Source organism: Amblyomma maculatum, chromosome 1 (assembly GCF_055883805.1).
Source record: "Amblyomma maculatum isolate TAMU_Amacu chromosome 1, ASM5588380v1, whole genome shotgun sequence".
NCBI lineage: Eukaryota > Metazoa > Arthropoda > Arachnida > Ixodida > Ixodidae > Amblyomma > Amblyomma maculatum.
In genome coordinates this window covers 394831979-394850717 of record NC_139344.1, presented here as the reverse complement: position 1 = coordinate 394850717, position 18739 = coordinate 394831979, and the positions used below count along the sequence as shown (strand labels likewise).

The 18739-nt window shown below is 48.0% G+C and overlaps 1 protein-coding gene across 1 annotated transcript in view; it reads left to right on the top strand.

Moving 5' to 3' along the window:
* Positions 1-16468, top strand: part of LOC146208620 (protein Wnt-5b-like) — a 378372-nt gene extending 361904 nt beyond the window's left edge. The window contains exons 6-7 of the mRNA XM_084595465.1: positions 8989-9250; positions 13204-16468. Of these exons, the coding sequence (XP_084451591.1) occupies positions 8989-9250; positions 13204-13400 (459 nt within the window). The 3' untranslated portion in view covers positions 13401-16468. The remainder of the gene's footprint in view (positions 1-8988; positions 9251-13203) is intronic.
* The last annotated feature ends 2271 nt before the right edge of the window (positions 16469-18739 follow it).

Here is an 18739-nt window from a genome sequence, read left to right as displayed (position 1 = left end):
TCATTCTTCCATGACCACAATATGGTTACAGTGATGCATTCGTTGTGTAATATTCAAGACATCGCGCACCAGCAAGGGTGTAAAACTTCGAGCTATAAAGGATAATATAGAATTTGGACTTTTCTTACGCGCCCTCGACTATAACGCGCAGCGGTATTTTGCACCTAAAAAACAGAACAGAAATGCTCGTTTTTTTATTCCGATTCTAATGCGCATGTGAATTTGAACGCCAATATATATATATAAAAAAAAAGAAACGGTGCGTTTCAACCGTGCTAATCCCGGCAGGCCATTCTTTCTATTCGCACTTCAACACCGTAGAGTATACATTTGTTTTTGTTTTTTTCTACTCATCGTTCATCAAGGAGGACGGAACATTTGCCTTTTTGTTTGGGCTTTGGGCACGGACATAACGGCTTATCGGCAATGGCGTGTGCACAGGACTGGCAAAACCCGTTTTACGGTGCCTTCAAGCCAAACGGCTTGGCTGTGTGGGTCGAAGGCGTACGAGTATCAAACTCGGTTTTAACTACACTCGTTCATAGAGGCCGTTCAAGTATTTACGAATGTGCAACACGCTTGAGACGATGGTATAGGATGAGGGTGAGGCAAGATGTATATATAGCGTCGCTTAGCGCGATTTCAGCGTTTGCAGCCGGCACGCTTACAGAGGAGTGTGCGACGCATATATAACCAAGTCTCGAGCCGACGACGTCTGCCGCTGTGTGTGTGTGTGCACAGATGGAGACAGAGCCATCAATCAGCCGAGTCAGATCGGCCAATCAACGTCGACCCAGAGGCGACAAAAGAAGGCGTTTAAACGTCTCGCCGGCGTGAATCTTCGCGAGTTGGAAAAGAAACAAAGAAAGAAGAAGGCACTCCTCGTGTATGCATGCATGCATACATACTACACACGCGAGAAGAGTCTCCCCTCTCTTCCCATCCGCTGAGAGCAGGTGACAGACAGAAGGGTATACGAGGTCTTCTAGTCCAGGAGCTCGGCCATGCACCGTTTCTTCTTTACTGCAAATGCCTGGTGAGTTCAACGACTCCGCTGAGGCCGCCTCGATGTTTCTTCGCGCTCTCGCTCGCATGGAGACCGGTGTTTGAGAGGGAAGCGGTGAGGGGAGCCACGGCAGCGCCCGTAGCGAGAGGATTGCCGCGGGACACGCCGCGCTGTCCGTGATTCATAGTGGGACAAAAATGACGCTTCGGAGGCATGCGCTAGCTCTCCGCCCCTCCTCGTACCCGACCACTTCTCCTTACTCCATGCTGATGCTCTCAAGTGGCTCTGTACTTCGCGCTTTTACTTTTTCCCCTCAACTGCAGCGGTTGTATATATGTATGTATATATATAACCCTGTGGCCCGCATATCTGCATAACAACGCCCCCGGCCTAGCCTGTCCTGGAGACGTTCAGGTCTGCATATTCTTTTATTATTTTCCTTTTTTTTTTCTTTTTTTCTCAGCACTTCCCGCTGTCGGCGTTTCCAGCCACGTCGGATAGACACTCTCCTTCGTCGACGACAGTGTGTAAAACTGAAATACGACGATCTCTGCCTTGTCGCGGATTTGTATTAGATGAATATACGGACGGGCCTCATGAATACGCGGCCATTGTCGTAATGGGCTGACCTGTACGGATGTTACGGGCCGCGGTTTGGAAAGAGCGCCGAGGTCTGGGAAGTGTCGCAGCGAAGCCTCAACTTCGCGTCCTTTCACTCGTTGGTAGTGATGCTAACGAATGGCTTCCGCCGGCCTCGTCCAGGAGTAGGGCCCGACACTCGTTGACACTTCCTTCCTGGCGGGGAACGAGATCGCTGCATTGGTGACGGAACCCGGAACCGGAAGTGAGATCTCCAGAGATCGCCGCTCTATTTATTTTTTCCGACTTTTTGCGTCTACTTTGCCTTTTCCAGCTACCCTATAAGGGAAACTAAGAAACGAATTCTTCTGCTACCTTACGTTAAACCTCATTGGGGAGGGGGATGGAGAAGAGCAAACGAAAAAGTGTCACGAAAGTTTTAGAATATCCTGTAGCCAAAGAATGACAGCTTAAACGGAGAGATGGCGAACTGCCCGGCAAAGTCACCAACCATGGTCACATGACTACACTTTACCTACCTTCATTAGCGAGCAGGTGATAGCGTCATTGCGGTAGTGGTGACGTCACTTAGCGTTACAGGGGACGTAGAGATGCCGGAAGAGTTAATTCGCTGATGCGACCGTTGCTGGGGATAAAAAAGAGACGGAAATAATAACACCAGGAGACATTCTCGAAATCGGAGTCAGGGACTAATATCAGAGTGCATGACGTTTGTTCATTATGTGTTCATTTCTAACGGCGTCATCTATAGTCCAAAAAGTTTCTTTCAGAGCCTCAGCAAATTCCGCTAGCTGCGCTGGCAGGCTCAAAGATACGAAAAGCTCATCCCAACGATGCACAAGGCTTCTCGCACTGACAATAATGCACAAATTCCAATAAAAGAAGAAAGAGAATGCCATGCTGCATTGTTGAACGCGCAACTGCATTCAGCATAAATTTGAAGATTATCAAAAATGCATTCTTCTTGATTAGTTCTTTATTGGTTGTGGCCGCCCATCGGTTATAGATATATACTGCATGCCCCGAGACCGAAATCCGTCCGCGGTGGCCATACTTCTGTGGAAGTGACATGCGAAAACAGCTGTTTTCTGCGGTGTAAACGCAGATCTAATAACTCGTACTGTCAAAATTAATCCGCTGCTTTCCACAATGGCGTGCCAGCCATCTAGATCTTCGAGGAGTTGAACTCCACATGCCCAATATGCCCAATATGCACCACAGTTTAATTAGTTTTCCTTTTTTTTTTACGTATTAATGTTACAGCATTTCGGTTGCCTTCTTGCAAATATACCTGGCTTTCCTTAAATGAAATCAAATCGTCTATTTGTAACAAAACTCTGATTAGTCGAGCGGATGATGACGTCATAAAAGTCATCTGAGCCCCAAACCAATAGGAGGGCGCATCCAAATTCGAAAGCGTCGAAAACACTCGAAATTTGTTACAGGTGGGCCAACTAGCGGGTTATGCTAATCCAACAATACTAATCCACCTCAATCTATCCATTAATCCGCCTTCATAGTATCGATAATTCATTTATACGGATAGAGGCGTATTAAAGGGCGGCTTAAGACCTAATTGTGGGTAATATGATACACAGAGGACGTCCATAATTCGGCAGGGTCGACCGCCGGCTTACACTCCGACCTACTAATCTCCCTTAATAAATATGAATTGATTAATCAATATCTATCCACACTGATTAGGACAGATTATTGAGTGGAATAAGGTGGAATACTCAGTTTGATTAGCATAAAAAGCATGCTAATCCAATTAGAGTTACTCGAACAATGGGGATGAGTTTTGGTTTGGTTTGGTTTGGTTTGTGGGGTTTAACGTCCCAAAGCAACTCAGGCTATGAGAGACGCCGTAGTGGAGGACTCCGGAAATTTCGACCACCTGTGGTTCTTTAACGTGCACTGACATCGCACAGCACACGGGCGCCTTGCTTTTCACCTCCATCGAAAAGCAGCCGCCGAGGCCGGGATGAGTTTTATATACCATATGGAGATGAAAAAATTACAAGGGTTCAAACCTGCTGAACCAAATATTGCTGCGGGTGACCGAGTGTTCTTCTTCCTCAGCTCACACATAAAGCCCCACTTTAACCAAGCCGTATGAACGTGCCTTAGTGGCCTATAGGGGTAACTTGAATGCCAGGGTCCTAGCAGTCTGATTCCGACATAACCGTCCCACGTGAAACGAGAGACCCAAGTTGGCAGCTCCTGCCAGCCCAGCTCTCACCCTAGTGTCACGTGGGGTGTGACGTCACAGCGTTACGTGGGTGAGACGTGGCTACCGGCCGCGCTACGCTGAAGGCTCGAAACCTAGAGTAGTATTGCTTTCGCAATAAAAATAGCGCATAGAGAAGACGAAGGCTTACAGGAACGACGTGGACAGACGTTTGTTTTCATCATGAGCGGGAACCAACTGGCTCAACTGTCGGTGTTAACGGAAAGTGGAACCGGATCCGACCGGCAAAATGGCAGGAATAAGTTGTGTGGTATGGAAATGACGAGAAAATCCGGATCCAACCAGTTCTTGGCGCGGAACGAGAGTGCTGTTAGTCGGAGCACGAACGGAGAGTAGCCGCATTACCAGTGTTTGGAGTACCTGGAATACATGGAATGATATGCAAGCATACAAAAAAAAACAAAAATAAATCGCAGGAAATACATTAGACAGGAAACCGACAGTCTAAAAACTGTCGCAATTACTTCGTTAAAGATGCAGTTAAGAAGGCGCCAAGTTTTTTATTCCCAACAAATGTTTGAATGCCAAAACAACTATAGCACATATGATCTTCCTTCCCATCATTTCTGCAAATCTGAACTGCACTATTGTATCTATTTCTAAAACAAACTTAACCTACGTTTAGTTGACTACGTTTTAGCTACAGAATAATTCGTCAAGAGATAACTGTCTTTACTCTCCGGTGAGCTTTTGCTGGTTAAAACTTTTACTAAACTTCTTTTTTTTTACTCATTCTTTTTTTATAGTACGAGAGAGGGACAGGAGACCGTACACATCGGACACCGTGTCTGATGTCCCGTAGCTCGCTAGCTTATCTCAGCACTTTTCTGTTAGGAGAGAAATACAGTCCCCACACTGTATTGTAATCCCCACCACCGATGCGATGTCGCCGTGATCGTCTTTCGCAAATACAACCTTCGTCTTCTTCCATTTTACGCTTCTGTCCCATTTTTTTCCCCCCCACTGGCTTTCCTGTACAGTCCACAGACTCCACACTCGAGCGCGTAAACCTGGGTAAACGTGCAGTCCTGTACAAAGTGGTCTTCTCTTGACCGGTCCCAGTCATCTATATATACGCTGCAGTGCACACCAACGACGCCAATTGCACTCTTCCAAACTCCCTGCTTGTCACGAGCTCCCCCGGGCAAAGCTCGCCCATTCGGAAGCACATGTATTTGCATAGTATAGAGCACGCGCAAGCATCAGGAAGTGCAGTAAAGTCGGACTATAGTCAGCCACTCTCCACGCATCTCCGGTCGGGCCTCTTATATGCATATACGTATTTCCGCTCTATAAAAATGAGGGAACTGGATAAAACGCAGAGAAGTAAAAGAAAGGGTACGTCGGAGCATGTAGGGTCCTCCACGGGCCCTCCAAGCATGCGGCTCAGAAGGCCCTCGATCCGTGCTTGGCACGCTAATGAACCGTTGTCAGCGGGCCATCGTGGTAGCGGGGGGTTCGGACGGGGCGCGACTCAGAGCTGCGGGAGCGACGGGCGTTGTTGCTCAGGTGAAAGGGCCCGACCGACCGGCTTTGCCATCGCGTAACCCTCGAGAAGTGGCTGACCCGGCTCATGGATGCGGGCGGGGTCCCGAGTCATATGATGCAACAGGCAAGATCGCGTCGCTCGGAGGCGCTCAGCCATCGGTCTCGCTATGGGAGAGATGAGTGGCAGACGGCGGCAGTAGGAATCGATGCTGTGCGGCGGCGAGGCTCGCTCTTCATTCTTTGCGGTTCGGACGTGCCTGAATATTCGGACAGTTCTGCTTGTTTTGCGTGGAGTGGGCGAACTCTCGATGCGGAGAACATAGAAGAACACTAAGTAGGCATTGCCTACTCTAGAGCAGTGGCACTTGTTCTTCGAGCGTGGCGTTGTTACACTAATTGGTACGTTCAGCGTGTGATGGACGTACCAAGCGAAAAAAAAACAAAAACAACAACAACAAACGTGTGTTCGTGAATTTTGTTTGTGGTGCGCTCACCGGCAAATGGTGTCTCGTCTTCCATTCTTTCTAGCTGACGTTTATTGACACTTCAGGATTGTGTGTCGATTCCGGACGCCAATGAGATTCGGAAGGGTTGGTTCTGCATACAAAGAAAGCGTGCGATATTATACGTAGTCGTTCTACCATTGGCCAATGCTGCATTTAATGTAGAGCAAATCACAACAAACATATAAAGTAAAAGATACTGACAAACAACGCACATGTGTCTTTAGAAAGGCGCATTGTCCCATACCATGACGGGATGGCCTCACAATATGCTCAGCTCAAGCTATCTCGCCGTACGAATCAGTGACGGACAATCCTTCTGCGAGTCGAAAACGGATTTCTCCAATCACTGTTTAACAAGCAATTCAGAATGCACGGAACAATTCGACGACGACACGATGCGCGTTTTGCGCGCTTGCTCTCCCTTAGCTGGCGGGCCGTTCCTCTGACCCTCTCATCCTCTTCACTGCCGCGCTGCGATGTTAGTGGGCGATAATCGACTGCCCCGTTTGCCTTCCGTCGCCATCCATCACACGCGCGGCGGCGCAGGGCGGCGGCGGGAGAAGCCTCTGCTGCCGTGAGGAGCAGCGGCCCGAGAAGGAGGCACCGTAAATGGACTCGTCGGGAGCACGCCATTACGGCAGGTCCACGGAGCGTGCTGCGCGGCCGATGGGCTGCGCACGAACTGGCCAGCGAACAATGCTCAGCATGTGTGTACGGCCGATCTGTCACGTGTACAGGTGTCTTCTCACGCCGCTTTGTCGGCTTTTTCGCACGTTCCGTTTAACAAAGGGAGAAGACGCGCGCGGGATGCGTTGCGCTCAACGACCCTTCCCCTGTAGGCTGGAGAAGGGACGAGTATGATGTCACTGACGTTCAGGCGTGCGGGCTGATGTGTGACAAAGAGGAATATAGAGCTCTTAAATAAGAGATTTTCGCCTTTGCCTGTCGTTACCGAAGAACCTTTCTGCTGCATTGAGGAGGATGTTTTGTGGGAGATATGGAGGGCAGGAAATAGCCCAAGAAAATCGCGTTATGATTTAAAATTTCAGTAAAAAAAATACTGAGTGAAACAGTTCGTATGCTAATGTCATCAGAGTCTAAATTTTGTCAGCATGGTAGTTAGAGTGAATAAAAATCGAGTACTTGACGTTCCTGCTAAGGTTACACTTGAGACAGTTTACAGCAAGACACCCAACATCCTTGCCAATATTAGGGGCGCTTGAGTGACTCCTATTTGGTTTCGCTTGATTTGTGAGGTTTAACTTCATAGGGTGCTTCGAGATATGAAGGACGCCGTAGTGCAAGACTCCAGGTAATCTTATTTAATTTATTTATGTACACACTGAGAGACAATGCACTGGCTCAAGCAGTAGAGACTCCGAACAAAATCGTAAGCGAGTATAAAGACAACACATACATCAAAAACAGCTTTGGGTTCTGCTGCCATCGAAAAGCGACTGTCGTGGCGGAGTCGAGTCTGGGCATCTTAACCCCTGAGTCACAGCGGCGGGGCATCTACCTCCTGGTTTCCACATCAGTGAAGGAAAATGAATTATGTTACCCACCTTGATACACATCTCCAGTTCCGAAATGGAACAAAGGGGAACAATACACGAAGCAACCCTGTGCTCGTAATTGTTGTGAACTGATGCTGATCGTAATCACGTAAGTCACAGCTGCATGAAATAACGGCAGTTCTCATCAGTCGGTCATGCGGCAATCCTTCGGACTAGCAGTTGGTCTAGTAGGCTCTAGTTTCCCGAAATTCTAAGAAAAATCGTGGATTTTAGTATTTTTCTTGTAACTATGTATTAGGAATATGTTAAGAGTTATATATTCTTTTCGTTTTGTGATACTATATTTAGTTTGTTGACATTCGTGAGAATGGTAGAATGAGAGGAGTGTCATTCACCTATAAGCACTTGAATTCTTTTGAAACTCAGAATTTGGCAACGAATTGATTCTTTCTGACGCTTTCACATGCTTGCCCTCCCTCCATACAAGCTGTAACGTCACGTCAGGCGCTGCAGCTGTTGATAGCAACGTGCTCGTACGTGAACAATTATGACATCAGCTGAAAGCAATAATACGACATTTGCATGGATATTTTATCTAAAGCGTCTACTTTACAATGCACCGCGAATTTGAATTGTAGCCGAGCTCCGAGTACACCACTAATTTCTTTTCGCACTTCAAGGCACCCACAGGTGTCGCTCGCCCACTAGGCTCATAAACTGCGAGGAAAAGCCAACTTCTCAAATACCTCGGATCATAGACACGAAGCACGCGCGGCATACATACACTGACGAGAAAGCGTTCCCATATACGTAGAAAGAAACTGGCGTGGGCTACTAAAAAAGGAGAAAAAATAAAAAAAAAGGGGGGGGGGGGGGGGGTAACAGCTTGAACCTAGTGATAGAGCGAAAGCTGTGAGTGTTGCAGCGAATTTTTCTGCGGACGCTTGGACTTCATGTGCTGCTGTCACAACGTTCGAACGAACCTTCTGTCCTAGCAACTTACTGTTGTTCGCCTCTACCAACCATACCGAGTTATCTTCCTCTTCTTCTTCAGTTCTCGTTCCATACCACGTGACAGTTGCTAGGCAACGGGATGAAGCGCAGAGCTACGGCCCACGGTGCCACGCTGACGGCTTGAAAACCTAACGTAGTGTAGCTTTCGCTAAAAAAAAAAAAAAGGCAATGAAATAGCTTTAGTAGAAGCACAAAGCTGTGCACGACGAGGTGCGAAGCAGGGAGCTAGAAGCGGCCACACGATGACCATTGCTGCTCGAAAGGCTGCACATGTTTGTGCGCGGGAGGCCTCTCGCGGAATATTCGTGATTCGCTGTTCTTGATTATCGGAAATTGAAACTTTCCCCGCATAAAATTAGTTGTCTTAGTAACGGTACTCCGCATGTAAATTTACGAGTGGACAAAGGAAATCGCCAATATAGCTGGGCCCACCGTCGGCGCTATCGGTGCTACTGAAAATTATTGGGGGCCACTGTACACCGTAGACTTTGAGTGGCCATCTTGGACCACTGAGAATCGGATACAAGTCTACATCAAATATAATATGACTCCAAGTGCTGAGCCAAATGCGTCAACCGTGTTGTTCTATGCGCCCTCTGCGTGCAGGCAGTGATCCGCAAGATGCGGCTCACATGCAAATGTCACGGTGTGTCCGGCTCGTGCTCGCTGGTGACTTGCTGGAAGCAGCTGGCCCCGTTCCGCGAAGTGGGCGACCACCTCAAGGACAAGTACGACAGCGCCACCGAGGTCAAGCTCAACCGGCGCGGCAAGCTGCAGGTGCGCCACCGGCGATTCAATGTGCCCACGCTCGAGGACCTCGTCTACCTGCATGAGTCGCCAGACTACTGTGTCTACAACGAGACACTCGGTAAGGCGAGGGCTTATTGCACGGGTCGTGCATAAGGCGTTGCATTTGTTAATCCAATGGCGTATACCACACGTAATGTAAATCTGGTGATTCCCCGGTATTACCTACCTGTTGTACGCATCTTGCACACTAGAAAAAAAACAAAAAAAAAAAACGCTAAGCATAAAATGAATCGCTGAAATCGACTACCTTGACAGTTCTTCCACTAATTGTTTATTTGGAAGAAACATGCGGTTACCCTGCTCCTCGCATGAACGCTGGTAGCACTAGCTACTGACTGAAACTTGCGACTTTTGATCATATGGGTTTAGACCACAAGCATTTGTGAAACTTGGAAACTTGGAGCGGTACGCTCTCAATATTTCACGCGATAGCGTATACAACTCGTTCGGTCGATTCAGTCGAAAATGCGCTGCCGTGACCGTTGCCGTCGCGTAACCAATAATTGAGAAAAAAAAAAAAAGCGTATGGAAAAAGATACGCACGCGAATTCTTTTCAAAATTGTGACATAATCATTTTTTGTGCAGCGTTCAGGGTGGTGGCATGACATTGCCCTTGCCATTTGGCTAGTCAAGTAGGCGAATATAGTTAACGATAGGTATTCGAACCGACGACGCATGTAACTCTAATTTATGTCGTTAATTGTAAGTGTAGGCCACCGAGAAGTGGGACAGATGCCGCGTCTTCCTTTTCCAAAAGCCAAACCACCCGGCCTCGGCGGCTGCGTTTCGATGGAGGCGAAACGAAGTGGCGTCCGTGTGCTGTGCGATGTCAGCGCACGTTAAAGATCCCCAGGTGGTCGAAATTACTCCGTAGCCCTCCACTACGGGCCCCCCTTTCTCTCTATCCACTTTCACTCCCACCTTTATCCCTTCCCTTACGGCGCGGTTCAGGTGTCCACAGAGCAAGTGTGACAGATACTGCGCCTTTCCCTTCCTATGAACCAACCAACCAACCAACCAACCAACAACAACAACAACAAAAATCCGGTGGTGCGGTGGTAAGACGCCCGAATACTGTGCCGGAGTTCCCGGGTTCGAACCCGACCTTGGCGGCTGCGTTTCGATGGAGGCGAAACGAAGAGGCGTCCGTGTGCTGTGCGATGTCAGTGCTTTTGTTCTTGTGGCGGTAGGAAGAAGGAAAAAAAAAATGCACGAGCCTGCTACCGGCTCTGTTGTTGTGGCTGTAGGAAGAAGGAAAAAAAAAATGCACGGGCCTGCTACTGGCTCTGTTGCTGAGCCACCTTCCGGCTGCTGGTCGTGGACTCCAGGTCACGCCTGGCGGCGACTTCCGCTGCCCAGGTCGTAAGCCGCTGTTGAATATGCGGCTCCGAGCTGGCCAAAATAATTTTATTTATTTTTTTGGCCTTCACTAATAAAGTTTGTACCACCACCACCTGAGCCGCCACCGCTGCCTCGTGAGAAAATAGGTAGCTGAGCCATACCCGTTGCCTCGTGCGGACAAAAGAGACAATAGAGAAGAAAGAAAAAGAAGAGGGAGAGAAAGACGCGCGCCGCAACAGCCGTCGTCTACCACCGAAGCGGTGGCGGGTGTAATGACGGCCTACAACAGATAAAAATTCGGTGTCAGGCTAGCCCCCACCGCAAGCGGTGGTGACCTACCTGTAACAGCCCCACCAGGGCGAGGATCAGCCACCCTCCACCCCATGTCAGTACACGTTAAAGATCCCCAGGTGGTCGAAATTACTCCGAAGCCCTCCACTACGGCTCCTCTTTCTCTCTTTCCACTTTCACATCCCTTTGTTTTCTTACGGCGCGGTTCAGGTGTTACAGAAACAAGTGTGACAGATACGGCGCTTTTTTTTCCTGTGAACCAATTATTGTAGTTGAAAAAATTCGTGGAATGAAAAGGCAGCGTTAAATTCGCTATCGCGTGTAGTCTTAAACTGAAGCGGGCAGGGTTAAATGAGATCGAAGTAATTTAATAACAGAAAAGGTGGAGATTTCGACCAGCGGCAGGGGTCATGACTCGCTACTCCGCACTGGGGAAAGGAAGGAGAGCTGTTGAAAGAGTCTAGTGAGTAGGGGAAGATTTAAGAGGGGAGAGGAGTTCAGAAAATCCATAATACCAGTGTGAAATTGGTACATGAACATCTGAGATGAGCCTCAAAGAGCGCATTCGCCAAATGGTATTTCAAAGGCAGCCATAATGTGCATTCGCATTTCGTATGTCATTTACCAAGTGTGTACGACTCTTCCACACTCTAAAATGTATCTGCAAACATGGCGGCGCGCTCTGAAGTAGGACGTTTCCCTTTGGAGTGAACTTATCGTTGTCGCGAAGTTTTTCAGCACGTTCACTGGTAAACGCGCGCTAAGCTTTTGTTTGATCTCACTTTTCCTTAAAAAACATCAATTAGCTGGTAATGCTCTTTATGTTTTTATTTCATATCAGGATTCTGTTGCTCCTAGGCGTTAAGAGGAATGTCGGTTTATAGACAAAAATGGCTCCAGCGTTAAAAACCAGATGATGCCACTGATTGGTAGTTTCCTCCGCTTCTTTTTGTATGTACGCTGAACTTAAGTGCAGATGTTAGTGTAACGTCAAGGAAAATTCTACTCTGAAGCTTCTCAATGTTCATTGAATGTTCGGTGCTTCGACAGAATCTATTTAGACTCTTTTCGAACCATATCTGCATAGGCCGCAAGCAGACGAAGGTCAACGCCGCTTGCGGCGGGGACTAGCCAGCCACCGATTTTTCTGTTGTAGGCCGTCATTGCACCCGCCACCGTTTCGGTGGTGGACGACGGCTGTTGTTGCGGCGCGCGTCTTTCTCTCCCTCTTCTTTTATTTCTTCTCTCTTTTCTCTTTTAATAATTGTTTCAGAGGAAGGGAAAGGCGCAGTATCTGTCACACTTGTGTCTGTGGACACTTGAACCGCGCCGTAAGGGAAGTGAGGAAGATGGGGGTTAAAGTGGAAAGAGAGAAAGTGAGCCGTAGTTTGTCCAGCCCCGCCGGGGTGGTGCAGTGGTAAGACGCCCGGCTACTGTGCCGGAGTACCCGGGTTCGAACCCGACCTCGACGGCTGTGTTTCGATGGAGACGAAACGAAGAGGCGTCCGTGTGCTGTGCGATGTCAGCGCATGTTACAGATCTCCAGGTGGTCGAAATTACTCCGCAGCCCTCCACTACGGGTTCTCTTTCTCTCCCTCCACCTTCACTCCCACCTTCCTCCCTTCCCTTACGGCGCGGTTGAGGCGTCCACAGAGAACAAGTGAGTTACCGCGCCTTTCCCTTCCTAATCAATCAACCAGTATTTTATCCGCACGAGGCAGCGGAGGTGGCTCCGCTACCTATTTTCTCTTTTGTCCTCACGAGGAAGCGGAGGTGGCTCAGCTACAGAGCCAGTAGCAGGCCCATACGTCTTCTTTTCCTCTTCCTACAGCCACAACAACAACAACAACAGTGCAAACGACGAGGCGCGGCGGAACACGCTTAACGCAATCTCGTGACTGGCTGAGGATGGTCTGTAGTTTCCGGCCACACTTTTCAGTTGTTCTCTGCAGTTTTCCTTGCTAGTATGCCCCGCCGGGGTGGTGCAGTGGTAATACGCCCGACTACTGTGCCGGAGTACCCGGGTTCGAACCCGACCTCGGCGGCTGCGTTTCGATGGAGGCGAAACGAAGAGGCGTCCGTGTGCTGTGCGATGTCAGCGCACGTTAAAGATCCCCAGGTGGTCGAAATTACTCCGTAGCCCTCCACTACGGCTCCTCTTTCTCTCTTTCCACTTTCACTCCCACCCTCCTCCCTTCCCTTACGGCGCGGTTGCGGTGTCCACAGAAAACAAGTGAGACAGCTACCGCGCCTTTCCCTTCCTATAAAATAAATCAGTAAATCCTTGCTAGTATTATGGTTTGTTTCTGTATTCTCCTAATGCTGCAAATTCTTACTCCAAACGAAAAAAAAAAAAAAGAAATGAAACGTTTGCGCAGGTTCCCTGGGCACCGTCGGACGGCGCTGCAACAAAACCTCGTCGTTCACGGATGGCTGCGGGCTCATGTGCTGCGGCCGAGGCTACAACAGCCACAAGCTGAAGCTACGCGAGCGATGCAAGTGCAAATTTCACTGGTGCTGCTACGTCGAGTGCAAGACGTGTGTCAGCGTAATCGACGCGCAGACCTGCAAATAAGAGAGGGGATCCCACCAGCGACTCTGCCGTGGTTCGCGCCAGCAAAGCTGAACTTGAACCGATAAATGTGACAGCTTCTGTGTACTTCTCTAAACGGGATACAAGATCAACGACCAACGCTGACACATGTTTTCTTCTTCTCGCTAACTCGAAATATTCTGCAAGGTGCGAGACCCAAGTTGCGTGCCCAAGAATCTTCTCCTGGTTGCAGTGATGCTTCTGTGTCTCTGGAGGGAGGAAGGACTGCCTCATTCCTGTAATAACTAATGAGGCCAATGAAATGGATCACAAACTGATATTACCTTGCGTCAACACAGGATAGTTGTGACTACGAGCTAGGATTTCTCAGAAGTGGTCGGTGCCTGTGAAGTGGCCCATTTTGGATTTCTGACTTTGAACCAGCGATTCACTACGTTGAAAGGTGCACTCAGGTGGATAAATAGGTGCACAAGGGTGCGACGTTATTGCATGCATATCGTAATTGTGAAGCTATCCCTGTCCTGTGTCTGTCTGCCCAACCGCAACCTATCAGCACAGCGTGCAAGAAACTCACTGAGAAGGAAAAATTGTTAGCAGATATTTTGTCTGGTTACGATTCTTTTACCTCTCTTTTTTTTTTTTTCACACAGACGAGGATGAGTTTTCTTCGATGGTTTGTTCAAGATAGTGAGGTGACGTGAACGCTTCGGCCATTGTAGTGTCACGTGCATCTGTTTGTTGTAATCGTGTCAGGAAGCGGCGTGTTTTTGTGTTTCACTGTTGAAAACATAATACCAATCACCTGGTTTTATCTCGCATATTATTTATTCATTTTTACTGTTTTCCTCACGCTGTACTATCAGTGGTCACAATCGCGTGTTGCCGCTTTTAGATCGCTTTGGAATCAAAGTGCTCTAACGCTACATTGCACCCAGCGATTTTGTACAGGCACATTTGAAAAGCGCCACATTTATTCTCATATGTATCTGCTTAGCGCATACGGCAATGGTTAGTCGTCTGAGCGAGTTAAATTTCGATAGTGTCTATAGAGAGCGATGCTTGCAAGGAATAATACATCTCTTTAGCGTATTTGCATTCACTAGACATAGGAATATGCCAGCACTCTGCTAGTCAGTATAAGTAGGTGTTGCCGCTGACCTCAGCAGAAGCTTATTCACAGCGGCTGGTAGCCAAAATTACCCGTTAAGGTTCATGATCATAGCGGATTTTCAACAATGGCGCAAATTTAAAGAATTTCAACAAACACAGACATGTGATCAGTGGTCGTTTCATTGCTTTTTCAAAAATCCAATCGCGTGGCCTTGATTTGTTAAAGGGATTAGCTTCTATAGGTATAGCACGCCGAAGCGTTTAAAAACTCGCTTCTTCTTTAGCAAGAGTATGCGCACGTGGTATGTTTAGAAGCCACCGAATAGCGGCTGCAAACAACAACAACAAAAAGAAAACGAATACGAGAGACTGTTCCCCGTACACTGCTGATCAGGTCAGAGGTCATGGCCGGAACGTCCTGTGTTCCATGCGTGTCACATAAATGAACAAAAACTTGACGTGCCTGCTTTGAACACCGGATGTAACAGTTGGTAACCAACGTTCCCTTAATCGACGTGACAAAATACATCCTGATATTTTTTACAAGTTTAGTGGACTAACCCAGCCGGCCGCCGTACCAGTCACTCAGGAGCTCCATCAAAATTTGTAGAAGGGCTGGATAGATCACTCGGCGTTTACACTCCGAGCAGAACGCTGACGTGTCACGCAGGAGGGATCCATGTTCTAACCGCAGTGAGTGGCAAACGTAGGGTGTTGCTGATGTAAGTATGCATTCCTACCTTGCACAGTGTCCAGTCATTTGACGTGGGATAGGCTGATTCACGTTGTAGAAGACGTGAAAACGGACGCCTGTATTGGTGAACCAAGGAAACATTCGTTTTCGCCGCGCATAAGGTTGACTTTGACGGCATCACTGCTGGTGCAAATGGAGCACCGTCTACACAAACCCCGCAAAGGCTGCAACGCGCTAACTTCTTAAACTCTGACGGGAAGTTTAAGAATAAATGTGAATGGATGCGATAATTATACACCGCGGGTGCTAATAGGACGAGATATACGGTTATCCGCGCGGCAGATCTCAGATACTGTAGTGAGACAGTGGAGAAGAAGGGCGGAAGGAAGGTACAGGGTCGTCCACTTCTAGCTAGAACACGGTCACTGCTTTTAAAGCAACATTGTATCTGACGCAGGCAGATATCGATGCAAAGCGATGCAAGCACACAGAGACTGCTGCTTCACATGGCCAGCCACTTTAGATTACTGCGTGGCCGGGTCGGATGCAATGACACCTTGAAAGCAGTGACCGTGTTCTAGCTAGAAGTGGACGAGGCTGTACATTCAAAAACGGCGAAGCTGACATTCTTACGCTTGCATTGCCTGGCGGCGAAGGCACGTGCCCCTTTGCGGGACATGTCCTCGTACACCGCAAAAATCGTGCTTCTTGGAGCTGAGTACCAGGTTCAGTGATGGTGTTGCACGTGTCTATAGCTCCTTGTTAAACCGACACCGCAGTAAAAACAGCTGGAAATTCCCTTTAGCAGCTACAAATGCAAAAAAGAAATACACTCAGACTGTGCCAAGGAATATGCGCATGGGTGTATTTTGGAATCTTTATAAGAACTAATTTTTCCGATATGATTTGTATCATAACATGCACTTTTGCACCGGACTATGTATTCAAACCTTCAACTGTCAGTGGGCGTCAGTTCCTTGCAATTGCACGACCGCATGCACGCACCTAACGACTACTCCGTCGTGATGGCGCTCGATTACTGTGCCCAAGAATAATCCTAGCCGCGGCGGCCGATTTCCCATGGAGGCGAAAATCAAGGCTCCCGTGTGCTGTGCGATGCCATTGTACGGTAAAGAACCTTAGATGGTCGAACTTTTCGAAGGCCTCCACTACGGCGGTTCATAGCCTGAGTCGCTTCGGAACGTTAAACCTCGTCAACCAAGCCAAACTACTCAATGACTAATTAACCCCTCCCCCCCCCCCCCCCCACCTCGCTCCCTCTCCACACAGCACACTAACACAAATGAAATAAAAAGTACCTTTAGCCATCCTCTCCATGTCCGATTCGATTGCCTGAAAAAAATTCTCCATCAATATAGTACCCACACATCCTCACCGTTTTCAACGAAGGTATAGCTTTTAGAAACTTTTGTGCGGAAATTCGTGAAGTATATGCCTGCACGATGAGATTGCCATTGAGAAGGATAACCTCCAGTGTTAGTTTAGTCATGCTGCTTACCGGCACCTATAAAATCCGCCTTCGTGAGGCATGACTCATGCATCGACAAGAGCATGACGTACAGTGGCCAGGCCGTGAACTGAAAGCTTCCACAACCATGACCGCGATTTCCCTTGCCACAAAGCTTTGACTTTACTTTCATCTCGTGTACATTGCCTATGGAGTGCTCTGCGCTATGCTGTATTTTGTAAATAAAGTTCATGTCGATATATAAAAACATCAAGCTTGTCCCTAGTACAGAATTGTCATTTGTATGTCCTTGTAAAATTCAGGGACATTTGTTTGTGTTCCTGTCATCTTTGCACTACTGACCTTTCCATGTCTTCCCTTAAAGGCCCACTGTCTACCCTCCGGTCGAAAATATTTTCTTCCCCGGTGACTGTGAGACTTCGCCCCTAGAACGCAAGGCCGCTAAATGTTTTTGAAAAGAGTAACTAATAACGCAGTTGCAGCCAACGCAATCACCCGATTCTGTCATGCTTCTCTCCTTCCGTTCCCTCGCAAAGGTTTTTCACTCTCCTGCCCGAGGTCGTCTAGCCTCCGCAAGACAAATTCCCCTTCCTCCTCCGCGTTTGGCGGGAGGTGGGGCGTGGCACTCCGCGAGCGGGGGAAAAAAAAAAGAAAAAAAAAACGGCCGAGGGAGCGCGCGCCGCTGGATTCAGTCTGGCCGTGGCGAGGGAAAAGCGCGCAGCGAGCGGTAGACACCCATCCTTCTCCCGTCAGTCAGCGAGACGGACCAATGGACGTCGTTCGCGGTACGTACGTCATTACTGTGGCCCGTCGGGCCAGCGCAGGAAACGGGGAAGCTGGCTTCCCAAAGGAGAGCATGAGAGAGCTTTGAATTGTATTTTCGATGCTTTGCGGCGGGCGTGTCACTGTAGCATTTTGCACAGACTATCTCCAGTACCTGATTGAAACACTGGGCTCTTTTGCTTAAAAGGGCCTTCCCTGGACAGTGGCCCTTTAACACAAATCGTTACAATGTACTCATGTTCATAACACTCCTAAGACGAGATCATCTTTAAATGGTGCACGTGTTGAAATGGTATATAACGAATCGATCGCTATATCAAAATCTTCCTAAATATTCTTGGCAAGCACGTGCTAATATTACCTAATATACTAAACGCTTTCGGCCATAAAACCGATATATCAAAGTCCCGAGTATCCGCCGCTTGGCGTGAAATCCCAAGGTAAAAGAAAGCAACTGTCAATGAGACTCGTGCAGCGATTCGAATGAAGAGGCTTGTGGGTTCCAAGTACGTGTCACCTAATTTGTATTCACTCCATGCCAAATGCGAGGTGCATGTTCTAGCAGTGCGCCACCGCTACGGTGGAAAAGGGTTGTCTGTTTTATGCACTGTTCTAGATAGATTTAAATTGGTCGATGACTGAACGACCTCTCGACAGAAAAATTTCGTCTGCAATGGAGACTCACTATTGCTCGGAAAGCCAAACATCATGCCAAAGACGGCGTGAACATGAAGAAGAAGAAGAAGAAAAAGAAAAAGAAAGGCAAGTGGGTTTTCAATCTTCCCGCGGACTTAACGGCGGTGACCATCGACGATGGCGGCTGGGCGGTTTGGAGAATGCTTCACTGGCTTTGCCAGCAAACAGGAAAGTTATGTCTTCGAAGCAGCTGATTGGATTGGACTGGATTGGATTGGATTGAAAGGGGCATAAATGTAGCAATTGTTTATCGGGCACTACCTTGTTTTTGCTAATTTGGAACAAGATTAAAAATATATATTTATGGTTTAATCCTAGCCCAGTGAAACAAATTCAGAGATGTTCAGAGTCGCCTACGCTAATCTCCAGTATTTTTTCGTTCACTACAGTTGATTAATTACTAAAGATTAAATAGTTATTTTTTTAAATTATTGGCTTGAGAAAAAAAGTGTAAATGCAAAAGTTGCAGATCCTCTCAAAAACGAATAGCTACTTTGTTTCCAACACGCTACAACTTACTCCACCCCATTTGTCGGCCTTCAAAAAAATGCTATCACGTGGCCAGCTGTTATGTTTAAATCATTCGCG